Here is an 18701-nt window from a genome sequence, read left to right as displayed (position 1 = left end):
AAGGGGAAGAGGGAAGGTGGGGAAGAGGGAAGGGGGAAGGGGGAGGGGGGCAGGACCTTCAGGGTGCATTCACCCAGCCACTTGTCCTTTCAATTTCAAGTGAGAGGTATAAGGTCCTGTGTTTGCAAATTAAGGGGATCTTTTACTAAGGTGTGGTAGTGTTTTTAGCTCATGCTAAAAATCAGCAGGCATTAAATGCTGAGATGCCCATTACATTCCTATGGTCGTCTCGGCGTTTAGCACCAGCTGCTTTTTAGCGTCAGCTCAAAACGCTAGTGGACCTTAGTAAAAGACCCCCCCTAAAATTTCTTAAAAAGCCACTTTCTTCTCCACAGCGCTGGGTTGTGAGGTGGTAGCCTTCCAACAGACAAAAGGATTCATCAAATACAAAAAGAAATATGAAATTAGAACAGCAAAACAGTGTGCTTCTTTATTCTAATCTTCACTATTCTCAGCGTAATGATTTTTCACCTGTGTACGATTACAGACCGCGGACTCTCATGTCTGGATAGCAGGCAGATCTCAACAAACAATCCTTTAGGTAAAAAAATTGACTGATACATGAGCATGCTACCAGATCATGTGAGACTTACAAAACTAAAAGATATCATCAACTTGTGGAGAAAGATTTTGGATGGAAGGGAGGAGCCGGTAAATGTTACGACTGCTGCCTCTTTTCCATCAGGTGTTCTGAGGTCTCCTTCAGGCTGCTTCGTATTGCAAAACATTTGTTGTTGTTATCGTTTTTTTATGGGGGGGGGGGTTTTGTCTTGTTTTATTTTTTTCAGAGACAGTGATGAGGAGGAGAGAATAAAAAACAGATAAACAGAGAAATAAATAGGAAAGAGAGAAAGCCAGAAATAAAAAAGAGAACAGCAAAGTGAGCCTGGCTTAAGCCAAGAAAGAAAATTGGAAAAGGAGCAGTAAAGAGAGAAACAGAGAGAGAGCGAATTTTGAGACAGAGAATGAGCATAAGAAAGGGGAATCCTGTAAAAATAAACCTAAACTCTTGAGTATAAAGGTTCACATAGAAAGTATACACAGATTTTATGATGGGTTTATTTAGTGGCACGTTGCTCCCCTTCCCATGGCACTCTGTGCTCCGCTTTGGAAGGAAAGGGCAAGTGAGGGGAAAGAAAAGAACTCTGTGCATAGTTCTCCACAGTGGGGTATTTTCGAGAATGTCTATTTGAACCTTCTACCCCTACACTCTCTCAAAACATATGAGATCCATCCACCACAAGTGCAGGTAAAGGCAGTCTTGGTTTTTGAACTCTGCGTGCCAAAAAGGGCTGTGCATGGCATCCCATCGATGTGGTCTGTTTTGATTTTATGAATTTTCTGCAATTTTTAGGTGTTTTTCTTTTCTTTCTTTCACATATTCGTTTTTAATGCACACCTTCTACACGTGCTATAACTTTTTTTACGGAGGCAAATCGATTGTACGTCTGTTAAATTTTAGGTATACATGCGTACAATCAGTTTGCACACTGTAATATTTTTTAATCACTCATACTAACGCACATCCTTAACGCCCAGGTATGCCTGGCACTGATCATCCCCCTCCAGAGTTTCAAAAAAATCAAGAGTAGATGAAAGCAATCCTTACCAGTTTGCAGTCAGATGGGGAGAGAGGGGTAGGGTTAAGGGTTAGAGCTAAATTTCAGTATAGGGTTAGTATTGGGGATGGGGCAAAGGTTGATTGATGTTAAAGATTAGAACTAAAGGATAAAGAGGTTTAGGATTAAGAGGTTTAGGATTAAGGACAGTGTGAGCTTTACAGATAGGGTTAAGGGCAGTGGTGAGCTGGAGCGGGCTCTCACAGGCTCGCGAGAGCTGTTGTTAAGTTTTTAAGAATTTTGGGAGCCGGTTGTTAAAGTAGGCCTCCCCATGGCTACTTTAACAACTGACTCCCAAAATATGGGCTTGGGCTCCATCCTGAATTCTCTTTTACTTTGCTGGCAGTGATGCTGGCCCCACTAGCCAAGTAAACAGACTGCTGCTGCTCCCTGCTCCTTGTTTCTGACTCTGAGCATCAGGCTGGGACTTTTCATGCAAGCGCAAGAAGGTTCCATCATGCTGCTCAGAGCCAGAAACAAGCAGCAGAGAATGGTGGCAGTCCATTTATTGGCTGGTGGGGCTCAGCAAAGGTATGCCTAGCGTGCCCGCACAAGGGAGGGGAGAGAGGCATGTATTCCCCCCCCCCCCAAAAAAAAAAAAAAAAAAAAAATTTCAGGGCCGGCTATGCCCGGAGAGAGAGCCTGTTGTTAAAATTTACCAGCACACCCCTGGTTAAGGGTTAGGAATTAAGTGGATTAGGGTTAGGGAAAAGGTCTGGAACAGGGATAACGTTGGAGTAAAGAGAAAGAGACAGGGTCAGGGTTAGGGTTTAGGGTTAAGTGATAGGAATAAAGTTAGGGACATGAGTTTGGTGCCTGGGATAGGGTAGGGATAGGATTAAGGGCTGGAGACAGGGATAAGGACATTAGGGACACATAAGTTTAGTGTTTGGGATATGAGAAAAGACGGCTGAGGGGAGATATGATAGAGGTCTATAAAATAACGAGTGGAGTGGAATGGGTAGATGTGAATCATTTGTTTACTCTTTCCAAAAATACTAGGACTAGGGGGCATGCAATGAAGTAAATTTAATACGAATTGGAGACAATTTTTCTTCACTCAACATGTAATTAAACTCTGGAATTTGTTGCCAGAGAATGTGGTAAAGGTGGTTAGCTTAACGGAGTTTAAAAAGGGTCTGGACGGCTTCCTAAAGGAAAAGTCCATAGACCATTATTAAATTGACTTGGGGAAAATCCAGTGTTTTGTACTTTTTGGGGGATCTTGCCAGGTATTTGTGATCTGGATTGGCCACTGTTGGAAACAGGATGCTGGGCTTGATGGATCTTTGGTCTGTCCCAGTATGGCAATACATATGTACTTATAGCAGGGATAGGATTAGTCAAAGTAGGGATTAGTTACAGACAGGAGTAAGAGATCAGTGACACACAGTGCTGGAGCTGGTAGCATGAATAAGGTTACAGTCGGGAACAGGGTTAGGGAGAGGATCAGCCATGATGGCTACCACCTCTTCTGCCAGTATCTCCCCATGCCCCTCAAAAAGACAGGAAGCAAAACTTAGAAAAAAAAAACATGAAGGGGGGGGGGGGGGGGAGCTAGACAGTGCTCCAGTTGCATCACACATCCTCCTCCTTTCCCTCCAGTCTTTATCTGGCAAAAAAGGGCAGCCAGACCATCCTTATTTGGTACATCTTACTATACCAAGAAGAATAATTAAAAGTGATGTGATTTTTCAGAAAAAAGCAGAACTTAGTTTTGGCGAAAAAGAACGAGGTGGGAGAAGGGAAAGGAAGAGAAGGGAGAGGGCCAGTCAGAGATTACAAAAATACCCAGCATTTTTCCGATTTTTAATCTGAGATTTTTTTTTCTCTGTTTCCCTCAACTTTTATCTTTTTTTTTTCCTTTCTTTTGTTTCTGGTCAAATGTTTGCGTCCTCCTCTCTCCTCCCTCCCAATGCATTTAGGGGCGCTAAAAAGCTGCGCTAAAAAGCGGCCTGTGTTATTTTTAGTGCGTGGATTTCCTGTGCGCTTAGGCCGCTTTGAGCACGGCTGTGAAATGGTCGCAATTTCTTTTTTTTTTTCCCATGAATGGCCACGGGCTAATTTCCCAATTAGCGCGTGGCCCTTACCGTGTCAGCCCTTACCACACCTAGGACCCTGTTTACTAAGCAGCGTTGTAGGCGCATTAATATTTTTAACGTGCGTTAACCGTGTACGTGCCAACAATATCCCTACAGATGCCTACATGGTTAGCGCTGGCGCTAAGTGTAGGCACGCTAAAAACTACTAACGCACCTTATTTTGTAGGCAGTAAGGGCTCACACGCTAACCCCGCACTAATCGGCAGTGTGCGGTGATTTGCCTGTGCTAACAGATTGGTACAGGGCACGCCTACTCTCCACCCCCTCACGCAAGAAAAAAATTTTTTTAGCGCAGTATCGGCATGTGCCGATCCCAGAACTACCACGGAATGCCTGAATGCACCCAATGGTACTGTCTTTCAGCATGTGCATATCACCGCTTAGGACCCCTTGGTTCTTCTCGTTTCAGGGTTCAATTTGTTAATTAGTTTTACTTTTGCGAAATGAATGAGTCAGTTAAAAATTATATATACCGTGTTTCCCCGAAAATAAGACACTGTCTTATATTAATTTTTGCCCCCCCCCCCCCCCCAAAATGCGCTAGGTCTTATTTTCAGGGGCTGTCTTATTTTTCGTGGAAACATCGGGGTTGGATCGGGGTTGGCTCGCCCGCCCTCCGTCCCTCCCAGAACTAACCTTAAACGCCTCCTTTCACCTTCGCAGCAAGCAGCAGCAGGGCAGGCCACTCCTTCCTTCCGTGTCCCGCCCTCGCCTGATGTAACATCCGCGAGGGCGGGGCACAGAAGGAAGGAGAGGTCTGCCCTGCTGCTGCGAAGGTGAAAGAAGGCATTTAAGGTTAGTTCTGGGAGCGACGGAGGATGGGTGGGGGGGGGGCCTGGCGACCTCGGGTGGGGGGGGCGGCCCGGGGGCGGCCTTGTCCGGCTCTTGGCGGCCCTGTTTTCTAACAAAAATTTGCTAGGTCTTACTTTCGGGGGAGGCCTTATATCTACCAATTCAGGAAAATCTCTACTAGGTCTTATTTTCGGGGGATGTCTTACTTTCGGGGAAACAGGGTATATATATGTTTGTGTATATATATGTGTGTCTGTGTGTTTAGACACACAAACATATATATATATATATATATATATATGTATGTATAGGCGTATTGTAGTAAAAGACCTCCTCCCCATCAAGGATTTTATTTCCAAACGATATACATTTGTTCAGTCCACATGTGCATTTCCATTTGCCATTTCAGCCTACGAATGCATGCCAAATCCTGATCAAAAACTTGTCTTTTTTTTTTTTTGAAATGTTAACTCTCGTGAAACAATGAGTTTTCCATTTGACATTTAAATGACAGAGAGAGAGAGAGAGAGAGAGAGAGATAGAAACGGAGAGACTGCAAGAGACAGAAAAGAGCTCTGCTTTCGAATTCTTCTTTTGCAGTTCGCTTTTCCATTCTTTTTCGTTCTCTTCTTTGTGTATTTCAATATAAAAAAAATTATTCCGGAATCATTTCCCGCCACTTGGCATTTGAACCCCCTCTCCGTGTTGTGTTTTTTTTTTTCTGAGTTGACAAGCGTTTGTTACATTTTACGTATCTTTCCTTTTTAAAGAATGGTTATGCCGTCAAAGACGGAGAGTTGGGAGTCGGTCGTTGACTATACTCTTGTTGTGGAGTGTGGGTGAGGTAAAGTGTTGTTATGGCCGGTGGGGAAAGTGTTGAATGGATGTAGGGACTGCATCCCTGGGATGGTGCTGGGAATCATGGTGATGGTGTTGGGCGTCATCAGAGGCACGTCGTCAGGTGCGCGGCGCAGGGCGAGAGTGTAGTCAGGCGGGCAGGCGGGCCGTAGGATCTCGTGGGGTCGCAGGGGCTCCAAGTCGTGGGCATCGTGCTCAGAGTGCTTGATCTGCAGTGACATGATCTCCTCTTCTGGCCCGTGCACCAGGTCGTTGGCAGCGCCGCCGCGCTGGGGGCTGAGCCTCCGGCGCAACTCGTGACGTTTGTCTCGCTTGTAATAGAGGGCAGCAAAGGCCAGGATATTGAGAAACAACAGGGAGGCCCCCACAGCCACTGTCACACTCAATTCAGTGGAGTAGTCACGGGAATCCCCCGGGAAGGGTGCGTAGCGGGGACGGTCGTCTGGGTCATCCTCATCAGGTGGTAGCGTTGGGGAGGTGCGGCGGGTGGTGCTGGGACCGACTCTGGAGACCGGAGGCCACCTGGTACTGTAGGGCGGGATTCGAGTAGTGGTGGAAGTGTGAATAATGCCGTTCAAATTGTGCAAATGGGGCACCAGCTCCAGCCAGAAGGCAACCTTGTTGGCACGGTAGTTGTCTCGGACCCGAGGCTTCAGTCCAATATGAAGGTACTGCTTGTCCTTTGTGTTGAACTTGGTCCACACTACCTCTTCAAAACGGTTGGGCTTCGTATGAATGAACTTGGTATCTTGAGGGACGGGCTGGTTCGGATCCCTAGGAAAGATGCAGAAGTGTGGAGAACATGGGTTACAGCTCAGATCTTACTTCTTCCCTCCAGAGAAGCCCTGGGGCATGGCACTCCCTGCCTGTTCACTATGGATCACTCAAAGTTCCTCCTTCTATAGGAAGTACAAACTAGTACACTCTGCCTGAAAATACCAGGACACAGGTAAAGTACCTCTTTCTAATGAAGTCTCAGATCAGAACATTCCTACCAGCTAACCTTAGGACATTTACAATGTTCCGCCTTCTATTGCCTCAGATTAGGACATGCCCTGCCTGATAACATGGAAGTTCTTTCTAAAGGGGTCTCGATCGGGATATTCCCTGCCCACTAACACCAAGACACTACTAAAGGACTCACCCAGTTTTGGCAAAATTGGTCCAGTAGGTCATCACCACGGCACTCAGCATGACATCATTCTTAGAGAAGTTGCAAGGAAACAGGTCAGTGGCACCGATCATGGGGACACCAAAGACGTAGGGGATCTCATCGCCATGAGCTGCATCAGCCCATTCCGGCCTGGTATCGGTCTGGCAGTGGTGGTAGAAGGTGTAGAAGTAGACGGGTGACTGGTACTCAGCATGGAGCTTGGCTGTGGCCACTGCAGGTGCCACCCACTGGTGGTCAGTGAAGAGAGCCAACAGAGTTTTGCGCCGCATTTCCCCATTGTCACGGTCAGCCCAATCAGTGTACATGAACTTGATGGTCTCTCTCAAAATGTCCTTGCCCTCCGGATAGCCATACAGGTTGTCCACGAAGTTGGAGATGGTGAAATCAAAGTTGCTAGCTGAAATGCCATCCTCGCTCTCCATAGAGTCCTCCACAAACTTCAGCCCTTCACCTTGATTGACCCCAATGAGGATGTCATAGTTCAGGAACTCCCCCTGCTGCATGAGGATCTCAGGGTCGTCTGGGACCACATCTCCATCCACTACAGGTCCAAAGGCGATATGATAGCGTGCTGGCTGGATATCCTGGTCCACTAGCTCCCGATAGGGCTTCCGGCGTAGGCACTCTACTGTCTCCATGGTGTCCATGTGGTTACAGCCCACTTTGGCTGCCAGCATCCTGGTGTACTTCAGGGGCTGGTAGTTCACCGACCAACTTGAGATGGCCGTGCCGCTTTGAGCGATGGCCTTCTGGAACAAACCTGAAACATAAGAACAAATTAAAAAATATAAAGATATGTTTATTTTTTTTTATTTTAAAATGTATATACCACCTTAAAACCTATATAAATATATATTGATTCTACAACCAAAACTGTTCCTGTAAGCTGATCTAGTGGAACTCTTCTCAGCTACTGCTACTTAGGAGCAGCCTAATATTTCATGCAGTGGCTTGAGAGCCAGGGGAGCTGGATTCGATTCCCACTGCTGCTCCTTCTGACTCTGGGCAAGTCACTTAACCTTCCATTGCCCCAAGTACAAAATAAGCAACTATATGTAAACTGCTTTGATTTTAACCACAGAAAGGCAGTACATCAAATCCCATCCCATCCCCTTTCCCTTTTCTTTCGGTTGTTGCTGCTTTGATTATATCAGGCTAAAACTTCAGTTGCTTCCAGGGGTTGGCTCATTTAAAACTGGAGCTGCTTCCTATTGGCTGGGTTGCAGTTTGTCAAGTTGCTGCTGACTGGTCAACAGCTAACCCTGTTTCTACTGGCTGACCTCTAGATGGAGCTGTTCCTATTAGCTGGGCTCTGATAGGAGCTGCTCTTCTTGACTGAACCATTATTAGCTGCTCCCATTGGTTGGTTTCCAGAGATGCTCCAATTACAACATACGGTATAATAAAAGAAAATTCTTTTTTTTTGTATATAACAGAAGATGCTCTGAACAAATGGCTGAATAACTAGAACTATTTGAGATGGTGCAAAGACACCCCCATAGCCGAAGTCTAATAGATTGTCTAGAGCTCATATTGGGGTCCTTTTACTAAGGTGGGCCGAAAAATGGCCTGCGCTGGTGTAGATACATGTATTGGATGCGCGCAGATCCGTTTTTCAGCTCACCTGCAAAAAAGGCCTTTGGGGGGGGGGGGGCTAAAAATGGATATGCGACAAAATGAAAATTGGCACGTGTTCATTTTGGGCCTGAGACCTTACTGCCACCCACTGAGTTAGCGGTAAGCAGCGGCGTAGCAAAGGCGGGGCGGTCCGCCCCGGGTGCACACTGCTGGAGAGTGCAGAGAGCAGCCGTGCGCCTGTGGCTCCGCTGGTTCCCTGCTCCCTCTGCCCTGGAACTGGTTACTTCCTGTTCCAGGGCAGAGGGAGCAGGGAGCCAGTGGAGCCGACAGGCGCGCGGCTGTACCCTCCAGCAGCCAAGAATGCACCCGGGGGGGGGGGGGGGGGCTTGATGTGCCGGGGAGGGGGGTGGCATTGCGTCGGGGGGGGGGAGGTGTCGTGCTGCACCCTGGGGGCACAGACGCCACTGCACCTGGGGGAGGGGTGCACAGCGGCAATCCGCCCCGGGTGACAGCTGACCTAGGATTGCCACTGGCGGTAAGGTCTCACAAGTTAACCGGGCAGTAATCACCAGCGTGCGTATAGCGCCGATTACCGCCTTGTTAGTACCGCATGCTGGAACATTTGCAGCGCACGTAGCAGGTGCGTGTAAAAATGAAATTACCGCCCGGGCCGCACAGTAGCTGGGCAGTTCAAAAATTGACATGCATAGGATGAGTCTACGCACATAGGCGGCTTCGTAAAGGGGCCCCATTGTCTAATGGCTAAAGACAGAGCTGATGACTAGCCTATACAGGGTTTATCCACGACTATTTGAAGTGGCTGGCCCGCTATCCGTGGGGAAGAAGAGTACCTTCAGAATGATGAGAGAGTATGAGGAGATTGACGCAGGAAGCTCCAGCCCCCGAGCCGAAGATGGTGATACGCTCTGGGTCCCCGCCAAAGTGTGCAATGTTCTCCTCCAGCCACCGCAGGGCCTGGATCTGGTCTAGAAGTCCGTAGTTCCCCTTGGCTGACTGGTCGCCCGTGCTCAAGAAACCTGCAAGAGAACGCAAGAGGGGTCACTAAGCAGAGCAGTTACTTCTTTTACAACAGGGTGTCGAAAGCAGCGAGAACACAAAGAGAAAGCCCAGTCAAACGTGTGATCAACAATGCGCCAAAACTTTCTCATGCACTGGTGACATCTTGACTATTTCAGGCGTAGCCACAGATGGGCCTGGGTGGGCATAGGCCCACTCACTTTAGGCTCAGGCACACCTATAAGTGGCACATCTCTGATGTGACTGGCGAGGCTCCTCAAGCCTCATCGCCAGAAGCCTCCAGGCATCCCCCCCCCCCCCCCCCCACAGGCATTTTGGCAACTGTCAACTCAACCCCCCCCCCCCTAAACTCTGTACCTTTTCAATCTTTCAATGTTTCGTGAACAGCGACTCATACCCACAACGCATGCCAGCCAGAGCCTTCCCTCTGATGGGACTTCCGGTTTCACAATAGTGGTACCGGGTCAGAGGGAAGGCAATGGACTGGTGAGAGCAGTGGATATGAGTCACTGTTTGTAGACAGCGAAGCACTTAAGACTTGAAACATTATGCAGGGGCGGGTGGAAATGAGAACTTATTGGTTGGCTGGGTGAGGGAGTGAAGGAAAGATGTCAGATGGGATTCTTGGGCCCACCCACTTTAGGCTCAGGCCCACCCAAATTGGGTATCTGGCTACGCCCTTGCAATAGTCTATATGTTGACCTACAGAAATGTCAATGTAAAGAGTTACAATTAGTACAAAGTACAGCAGGGTATTTTGTTACTAGAAATAGTCTTATGTAAAGCCTACGTTGATTATACATTGGCTCCCTGTGGAGCTGCAGGTTCACTTCACAGTGCTGGGCCTGGTTTTCAAAGCACTGCATGAGAAAAAAACCTAAATGTTTATGTATTATCTGCATTACATTATAACAAATCTCTATACCACCACTACCTGCCAGGTTCAGAGCAGTTTATAGTCAAGTAAAAGAGACCAAGACAGTTTCTTGGGAATTAGCAACAAGATTTTAAAAGTTACCTCATCAGAAATTCCTTGAAAAGCACAGTTTTCAAAGTTAATATAAAAAGAAAAGAATTCCAGTATTTATAAATGATTTAGAGATGGGAGTAACTAGCGAGGTAATTAAATTAGCTGATGACACAAAGTTATTCAAAGTCGTTAACTCGCGACAGGATTGTGAAAAATTACAGAAGGACCTTACGAGACTGGGAGACTGGGCGGCTAAATGGCAGATGACGTTTAATGTAAGCAAGTGCAAGGTGATGCATGTGGGAAAAAAGAACCTGAATTATAGCTCGGAAAGTGAATAGAATGTTGGGTGTTATTAGGAAAGGTATGGAAAACAGGTGTGAGGATGTTATAATGCCGTTATACCGCTCCATGGTGCGACCGCACCTTGAGTATTGTGTTCAATTCTGGTCGCCGCATCTCAAGAAAGATATAGTGGAATTGGAAACGGTGCAGCGAAGGGCGACTAAAATGATAGCGGGGATGGGACGACTTCCCTATGAAGAAAGACTAAGGAGGCTAGGGCTTTTCAGCTTGGAGAAGAGACGGCTGAGGGGAGACATGATAGAGGTATATAAAATAATGAGTGGAGTGGAACAGGTGGATGTGAAGCGTCTGTTCACGCTTTCCAAAATACTAGGACTAGGGGGCATGCGATGAAACTACAGTGTAGTAAATTTAAAACAAATCTGAGAAAATCTTTCTTCACCCAATGCACAATTAAAACTCTGGAATTCGTTGCCGGAGAACATGGTGAAGGCGGTTAGCTTAGCAGAGTTTAAAAAGGGGTTATACGGTTTCCTAAAGGACAAATCCATAAACCACTGCTAAATGGACTTGGGAAAAATCCACAATTCCAGGAATAACATGTATAGAATGTTTGTACGTTTGGGAAGCTCGCCAGGTGCCCTTGGCCTGGATTGGCCGCTGTCATGGACAGGATGCTGGGCTCGATGGACCCTTGGTCTTTTCCCATTGTGGCATTACTTATGTACTTAGGAGCCTGTACTGCAAGTACACTATCATGTAATTTGAATCTCTTTACTCCTCTAACTGATGGAAGAACAAAAAAAAAAACAATTATGACAAGATTTTCTCTCTCTATTATTAGTTATGAATTCCAAATGATCTATAATATAAACTGGACATTCACCCATTAAAAGCGTATGTACACATAAGAAAATATAAACAGAATCCTCACCTCTATGGCAACCCAATGGAGTTCAATAAATCAACGTGAAATTTTATCTTTCTTTAAATGAGTCACCTTATTTTCTAGCTCCTCTTACTCTCTTACCTATCTATAGGTTCCATCTTTGCTTATAACCTACACTGTCTATTAAAATGTTCTATTACGTATTGTGTTGACATTGTAAGTAGTATACTTTGTATTGTTATTTGAATATTTTTTACTGCTGTAATTGTCTATTGATCCTGTTTGATTTGTTTTTACTGTACATAACCTTGAGTGAATTCATTCAAAAAGACAGTAAATAAATCCTAATACATAAAATGAGAAAATGAATCTAACTGCAGTATTTTGTATAGATTGTAGTCTATGACTTATTTGTTTAGAGGCACTCATGATTGAATATTTTGACACCCAACAGACAGGACTTAACAAAGATCTGGGTTTTCTAGCCCATTATAAACCATAAAGTTGTATTTCTCTGTTTATCTCCCTCTTCCCTCACCTACCCACCCCCACCCTGTTAGACTGTCAATGAAATGTTTGGATGTTTCACTTATATATTCTGTCATCTTCCACATTTGCTTATTCCGATCTGACGAAGAAGGGCAACCTTCGAAAGCTATCAAGAAATGTATTAAGTTATGTCCAATAAAAAAGGTATCATCTTATTTTCTTTTCCATGTTTTATTTTGTTTGATTTCTATAGATTCTACATGGAATGTTGCTATTCCACTAGCAACATTCCATGTAGAAGTCGGCCCTTGTAGATCAGCAATGTGGCCGCGCAGGCTTCTACATGGAATGTTGCTAGTGGAATAGCAACATTCCATGTAGAATCTCCAATAGTAGCAACATTCCATGTAGAATCTCCAATATTCCATGTAGAATCTCCAATAGTATCTATTTTACTGTCATAGTTATGCTTGAATGTTTCACTTATATACACTGTCCGCTAGCACATTTGCTTATTTCCGATCTGAGGAAGAAGGGCAACCTTCGAAAGCTAATCAAGAAATGTATTAAGTTATGTCCAATAAAAAAGGTATCATCTTATTTTCTTTCCATGTTTTATTTTGTTTGATTTCTATTGATTACCTTTAGAGGCACCCAAATATATGAAATTACAATAATCTAATTTAGCCAAAAGCATTCCTGATTCATTTCAAATTCCTTAGAAGGAATTTAATTAGGGCTTTAAGTTGTGGTTCTAAAGAAAGAGTTTGGTCTATATGAACCTCCAATATTTTAACTTCTGGAGAGAACGCATATCTTGACCCATTTAAAATGATAATGATCAAATATGGGGTCAGGGTCATTGTCCAGTAATAAAAACTTGGGTTTTATCGGTGTTCCGACTTCAGTCTACAACGTAACATCCAGGAACTGATTAGAGTTAGACACTTTCCACAAAACGCACTATTTGAGTTATAGAGGAATTAAAGGGAATCGGTTCTGTGATATCAGCATAACTATAAGTTAGAAAGCCTTCTCTACTTAGTTCCAGACCCAAGAATATAAAAAAAAAAAATGTTGGCCAGAGTGGGAGATTGGGGAGAGCCTTGTGGAACCCCACAAGGATCCCTCCAACTGTTTAACAATGTCTCAATCTGTTAACCTTGTAAGATCTACGGGCTAGAAATCCTTTGAATCATTTCAGAACATTTTATTTTTATTTACTTGTTACATTTGTATCCCACGTTTCCCACCTTTTTGCAGGCTCAATGTGGCTTACATAGTACCGTTAACGGCGTTAGCTGGTTCAGGTCTGAACAAATACAAGACATGAACGAATACAAGGCCCACTGCTGCTCCTTGTGATCTTGGGCAAGTCACTTAACCCTCCATTGCCTCAGGTACAAACTTAGATTGTGAGCCCTCTGACACAGAAATATCCAGAGTACCTGAATGTAACTCACCTTGAGCTACTACTGAAAAAGGTGTGAGCAAAATCTAAATAAATAAATAAGATTCTGGAATCTTAAACAGTGACAAGATTCCATGCAGAATCTCAAAGAGTAGCGACATTCCATGTAGAACCCCAAAGAATAGCAAGATTCTGGAGTGGAGGAGTGGCCTAGTGGTTAGAGCACTGGTCTTGCAATCCAGAGCTGGCCAGTTCAAATCCCTCCACTGCTCCTTGTGATCTTGGGCAAGTCACTTAACCCTTCATTGCCTCAGGTACAAACTTAGATTGTGAGCCCTCCTGGACAGAAAAATATCCAGAGTACCTGAATGTAACTCACCTTGAGCTACTATTGAAAAAGGTGTGAGAAAAATCTAAATTAATAATAATTATGGTAGATAAGGTACATGTATGGTAGGTACAATTGGGGGGGAACTTAAAGAGGGAGAGGGGGAGGACGAGTCAGGTAATGTCCATTACGGTCTTTGGTTATATTGTGTTGCAGGTGTCCAGGTGTTTTTATGTTGGGTCGGTGGGGTATGCTCTTCTGAACAGGACTGTCTTTAGTGCTTTCCGGAAATTTAGGTGGTCTAGCGTAGTTTTCACTGTTTTTGGCAGTGCGTTCCATAATTGCGCGCTTAAGTAGGAAAAGCTGGATGCATAGGTGGATTTGTATTTGAGTCCTTTGTTGCTTGGGTAGTGGAGGTTTAGGTAAGATCGTGCCAATCTTGTGGTAGTTCTGGTTGGCAGGTCGATAAGGTCTGCCATGTATCCAGGTGCCTCGCCGTAAATAATTTTATGAACAGTCGTGCAGATTTTGAAAGTGATACGTTCTTTGATTGGTAGCCAGCGTAGTTTTTCTCGGAGTGGTTTGGCACTGTTAAAACGTGTTTTTCCAAATATAAGCCTGGCTGCTGTGTTTTGGGCGGTCTGGAGGTTTTTTTAATGATTTGATCCTTGCATTCCGCATAGATTCCATTACAGTAGTCAGCGTGGCTTAGTACCATGGATTGTATCAGATTACGAAATATTTCCCTCGGGAAGAATGGTTTCACGCGTTTGAGTTTCCACATTGAGAAAAACATTTTCATTTCCATTTATGCCTAAACGATCTAATTCCAAAAGCATAATATCATGGTCCATAAGGTCAAACGCTGACGATAGATCAACTTGCAATAATAACGCTTTGTCATTTTTGGCATTAAGCGATGGGCAGTATCGCAGATGAAAATAACTGCTGTCTCCATATTGTGCCATGTTCTAAAGCCCGATTGGGTGATATGCAAAATGTCATGATTTGCATTAAGTCGGAAGGAGACCAATCCTTCCATTAATTTAACAATTGATGTAACCGGTGTGTAGTGTGATACAAGGCACCTAGACGATTTTACATCCTTCAAAGTAGGTGTTATAATCATTTCTCCTAATCTTTCAGGAAAGGACCCCAGTGAGAGCAGATGTCGAACTCATCTATATAAAATAATCATAAACTCTTGAGGAAGGGCTGACATGAGAACTGAGGAGAGGAATCCAATACACAATAGGATTTTGAGCAAAGTCTTAAATACGGCCCAATCAATAGGTACAAAATCTGACCAATTCCTGTCAGCAGCTATTTCTGTCCAATTTGGTGCAATACCATTATTATTAAATTGTGACATACTGGTAAATAAAGCCCTAACCTTCAACATTTTGTTCTGAAAAAAAAAAAAAAAAAAGGCCTGCCAGCTCTGAGGCTGCTGGAACTGTAATTTTGTTTGATGTAGTTAACGGAGAAGTATCAGATAATTTCATAACTAATTGAAAGAGAGCTTTTACATTAGATACATCAGTTTCTATCAGTTTGGAATACCAAGGTTTTCCTTTTTGTATTGAAGGCGGTTTGTAGACGGTAAAAGCCTGGCGTCATTTCATTTCAAGTCCTGATCTAAAAGTACACCGCCATTTTATCTCAAGCTTTCTGCAATTTTATTTAATGTTAATAATTCAGAATCAAACCATTTGGTACTTTCCCCTGATATATTTAGTCTTCATGCATCTTTGAGCAATCTTATCAAGTACTCTCGTACAAAATTCACTCCGCATAACATCACATCAGCATCTATTCTTATCATATATTTCCCAAGATCCTTAGGGCTGGTGTTAGAGGGTGGCAACCAAAGCTAATACAATGCAGGGGTGTAGCCAGACCTTGATGGGAAGGGGGAGGCCACAGTGCTAACTCCAGACTCCGTTCCTTTTATCTTGCTGGCACCGTATGCCTGGAATAGACTTCCTGAGCCAGTATGTCAAGTTCCATCCTGGCCTCTTCAAATCTAGCTAAAGGCCACCTTTTTGATGCTGCTTTAACTCCGAACCCTTATTTATCATCCTCACTTTAATATTCCCTTATCTTTGTTTGTCCTGTTTGTCTGTCCTAATTAGATGTAAGCTCTGTCGAGCAGGGACTGTCTCTTCATGTTCAAGTGTACAGCGCTGCGTACGTCTAATAGCACTATAGAAATGATAAGTAGTAGTAGTAGTCTTTGGGATTCCGGAATCTTGCTACTCTTTGGGATTCTGCACAGAATCTTGCTACTATGGGATTCCGGAATCTTGCTACTCTTTAGGATTCTACACGGAATCTTGCTACTCTTTGTCCTTATCCCTTACTTGTCCTGGTTTGTCTGTCCTAATTAGATTGTAAGCTCTGTCGAGCAGGGACTGTCTCTTCATGTTCAAGTGTACAGCGCTGCGTACGTCTAGTAGCGTTATAGAAATGATAAGTAGTAGTAGTAATATAGAATCTCCTCCTAACTGTCTAACCGCCAGCCCTGATGATCCTATAGAAACATTTGCAGGCTGTACTTGGATCAAATATGACTTCAAAGTACCAGCAGCATTCATGATTTTAAATTTGAGACTGAAAAAAAACTACCTGACAGAGGAAAACATGACAATTTAGACTGGTGTAGCAATAAACAGAATTCTGGTCACTGCATCTCAAAAAAGATATAGTGGATTTAGAAAAGGTACAGAGAAGGCGACAAAAATGATAAAGGGGATTGGAAGACTTCCCTATGAGGAAAGGCTGAAGCGTCTAGGGCACTTCAGCTTGGAGAAGAGACGGCTGAGGGGAGATATGATAGAGGTCTATAAAATAATGAATGGAGTGGAACGGTAGACGTGAATCGTTTGTTTACTCTTTCTAAAAATACTAGGACTAGGGGGCATGCGATGAAGCTACAAAGTAGTAAATTAAATACGATCAGAGAAAATGTTTCTTCACTCAATGTGTAATTAAACTCTGGAATTCATTGCCAGAGAATGTGGTAAAGGCTGTTAGCTTAGCGGGGTTTAAAAAAGGGGTCTGGCCGGCTTCCTAAAGGAAAAGTCCATAGACCATTATTAAATTGACTTGGGAAAATCCACTGCTTATTTCTGGCATAAGCAGCATAAATTGTATTGAGCTTTTCTGGGAACTGGATTGGCCACTGTTGGAAGCAGGATACTGGGCTTGATGGACCTTGGTCCTGTCCCAGTGTGGGCAATACTTATGTCAGTGGCGTAGGAAGGGGGGGACGGTGGGGTGGTCCGCCCCGGGTGCACGTGCTGGGGGGGGTGTTGGCTCGCTGGTTCCCTGCTCTTTCTGCCCCGGAACAGGTTACTTCCTGTTCCGGGGCAGAGAAAGCAGGGAAGCAGCAGAGCCGACGCAGCTCCCAGTGACGTGCACTGGGGCGGATCGGCCCTCCCGCCTGCCCCCCGCTGAAAGATAGGGTGCGTTTCGGGGGGGGGGACGCTCCGGAGGGGGGGCGCACGTGCCCTGCACCCGGGGGGGGGGGGGTGCGCAGGACGGCGACTCGCCCTGGGTGTCAGGCACCCGCGCTACGGCACTGACTTATGTACTTATGCGTACATGTGAAAAACACTGTTGCTCAGTGGTGGGGCCAGCCCCGGATAGAACAGGAACACAACGGTGCACAGTGAGTGGGACGGAAGGATATTAAATTTTATCTGAAAGAGGTCAGGACTTACACAACCAAAAGATTTTCCTTTTGTTTTCAGATACTTTTTGGACCCCTTTCTCAATTTGGGGCATTACCTTCAGTTCATTTCAAACATTAGAGCTGTTTCATGCATGCAGATCAATTGTATAATCACAAATCACCAGATAAGAGGAGTGAAGTTTTTACACGTATCAATATAAAAAAAAAACACTTTAAATGTGCTCAGCACTTTAAAGGCAAGATCTACAGCACATATCAACATTTAAAGCTTCTGAAAACGAGAGGAAAACATCTCAAACATTGCAGGTTACTGTAATCCTGCTGCATCAATCACTGGCATAAAAAAAACCATCCCCCAAATAAAAACGTCCCTGTTTTGTGTTCTTATTTCATATTTTTGTAAATTTTCATTAAACGCTTATATTCAAAATGCTAGCTACTTAGCTTCAATGTAGCAAGTATATTGCCTTCCCTGACATTGGACACTGTTTCGCGGGACCATACCGCTGCTTCAGGGGGAATCTTTCAATTGTGCGATCACACCTGGAGTATTGTGTTCAGTTCCGGTCGCCACATCTCAAAAAAGATATAAATGAATTGCAGAAGGTGCAGAGAAGGCGACGAAAATGATAAAGGGATGGGACGACTACCTTATGAGGAGAGGTTAAGACGGCTAGGACTCTTTAGCCTGGAGAAAAGGTGGCTGAGGGCAGATATGATAGAGGTCTACAAAATTTTGAGTGGGGTAGAGCGGGTAGATGTGAAGCGTTTGTTTACACTTTATAACACAAGATGAAATTAGAATGTGGTAGGTTTTAAAAACAAATCGGAGAAAGTTTTTCTTTACTCAGCGCGTAGTTAGACTCTGGAACTGATTGCCGAGAAGGTAGTGACGGCAGCTGCCTTGCTGAGTTTAAAGGGGAGTCTGGATAGATTCCTGAAGGAAAAGTCCATTGATCGTTATTAAATTTTGGGTTTTTGCCAGGTTCTTGGGGCCTGATTGGCCGCTGTCGGAGACGGAGTGCTGGGCTTGATGGACCTTGGGTCTTTACCCAGCGTGGCGGTGCTTATTGCTCTCTCGCTCACACTCTTTAACTGAGGCACTCTTCATGCGTTGCCCACAGGAATCACTGCTGGCGACAGCTCAGAGGTAGGGTGGGGTTCAGAGAGAGACAGGCAGACGCTGTTCCGACAGTACAGGAGAAAGACAGAGGAGTGAGGCACCGCCAATGAGGTGTTTGGGGGGCCACTAGACCCAGGCCCACCTGTAGCTACATCACTGCTTGGCATCTAAAAATAGGTGCCCCTTTATGGAATTGCCCTTTAATTATTATTAATTTTTTTAATAAAGCCTATCTTGATTATCCTGAGTAACTGGAATATTGTTTTACTCGATGCACAGTTAAGCTCTGGAACTCATTACCAGAGGTTTGTGTAAAAGCAGTTAGTG

The 18701-nt window shown here is 44.6% G+C and overlaps 1 protein-coding gene across 1 annotated transcript in view; it reads right to left on the bottom strand.

The window, feature by feature from the left end:
* Positions 1–5328: 5328 nt before the first annotated feature.
* Positions 5329–18701, bottom strand: part of LOC115457934 (neuroligin-2-like) — a 28994-nt gene continuing 15621 nt past the window's right edge. The window contains exons 2-4 of the mRNA XM_030187647.1: positions 8975–9160; positions 6516–7305; positions 5329–6145 (exon numbers count right to left, since the gene is read on the bottom strand). Coding sequence (XP_030043507.1) covers positions 5329–6145; positions 6516–7305; positions 8975–9160 — 1793 coding nt within the window. The remainder of the gene's footprint in view (positions 6146–6515; positions 7306–8974; positions 9161–18701) is intronic.

Source organism: Microcaecilia unicolor, chromosome 14 (genome assembly GCF_901765095.1).
Source record: "Microcaecilia unicolor chromosome 14, aMicUni1.1, whole genome shotgun sequence".
In the NCBI taxonomy this organism is placed as follows: domain Eukaryota; kingdom Metazoa; phylum Chordata; class Amphibia; order Gymnophiona; family Siphonopidae; genus Microcaecilia; species Microcaecilia unicolor.
This window is presented reverse-complemented; position numbering and strand designations above follow the sequence as displayed.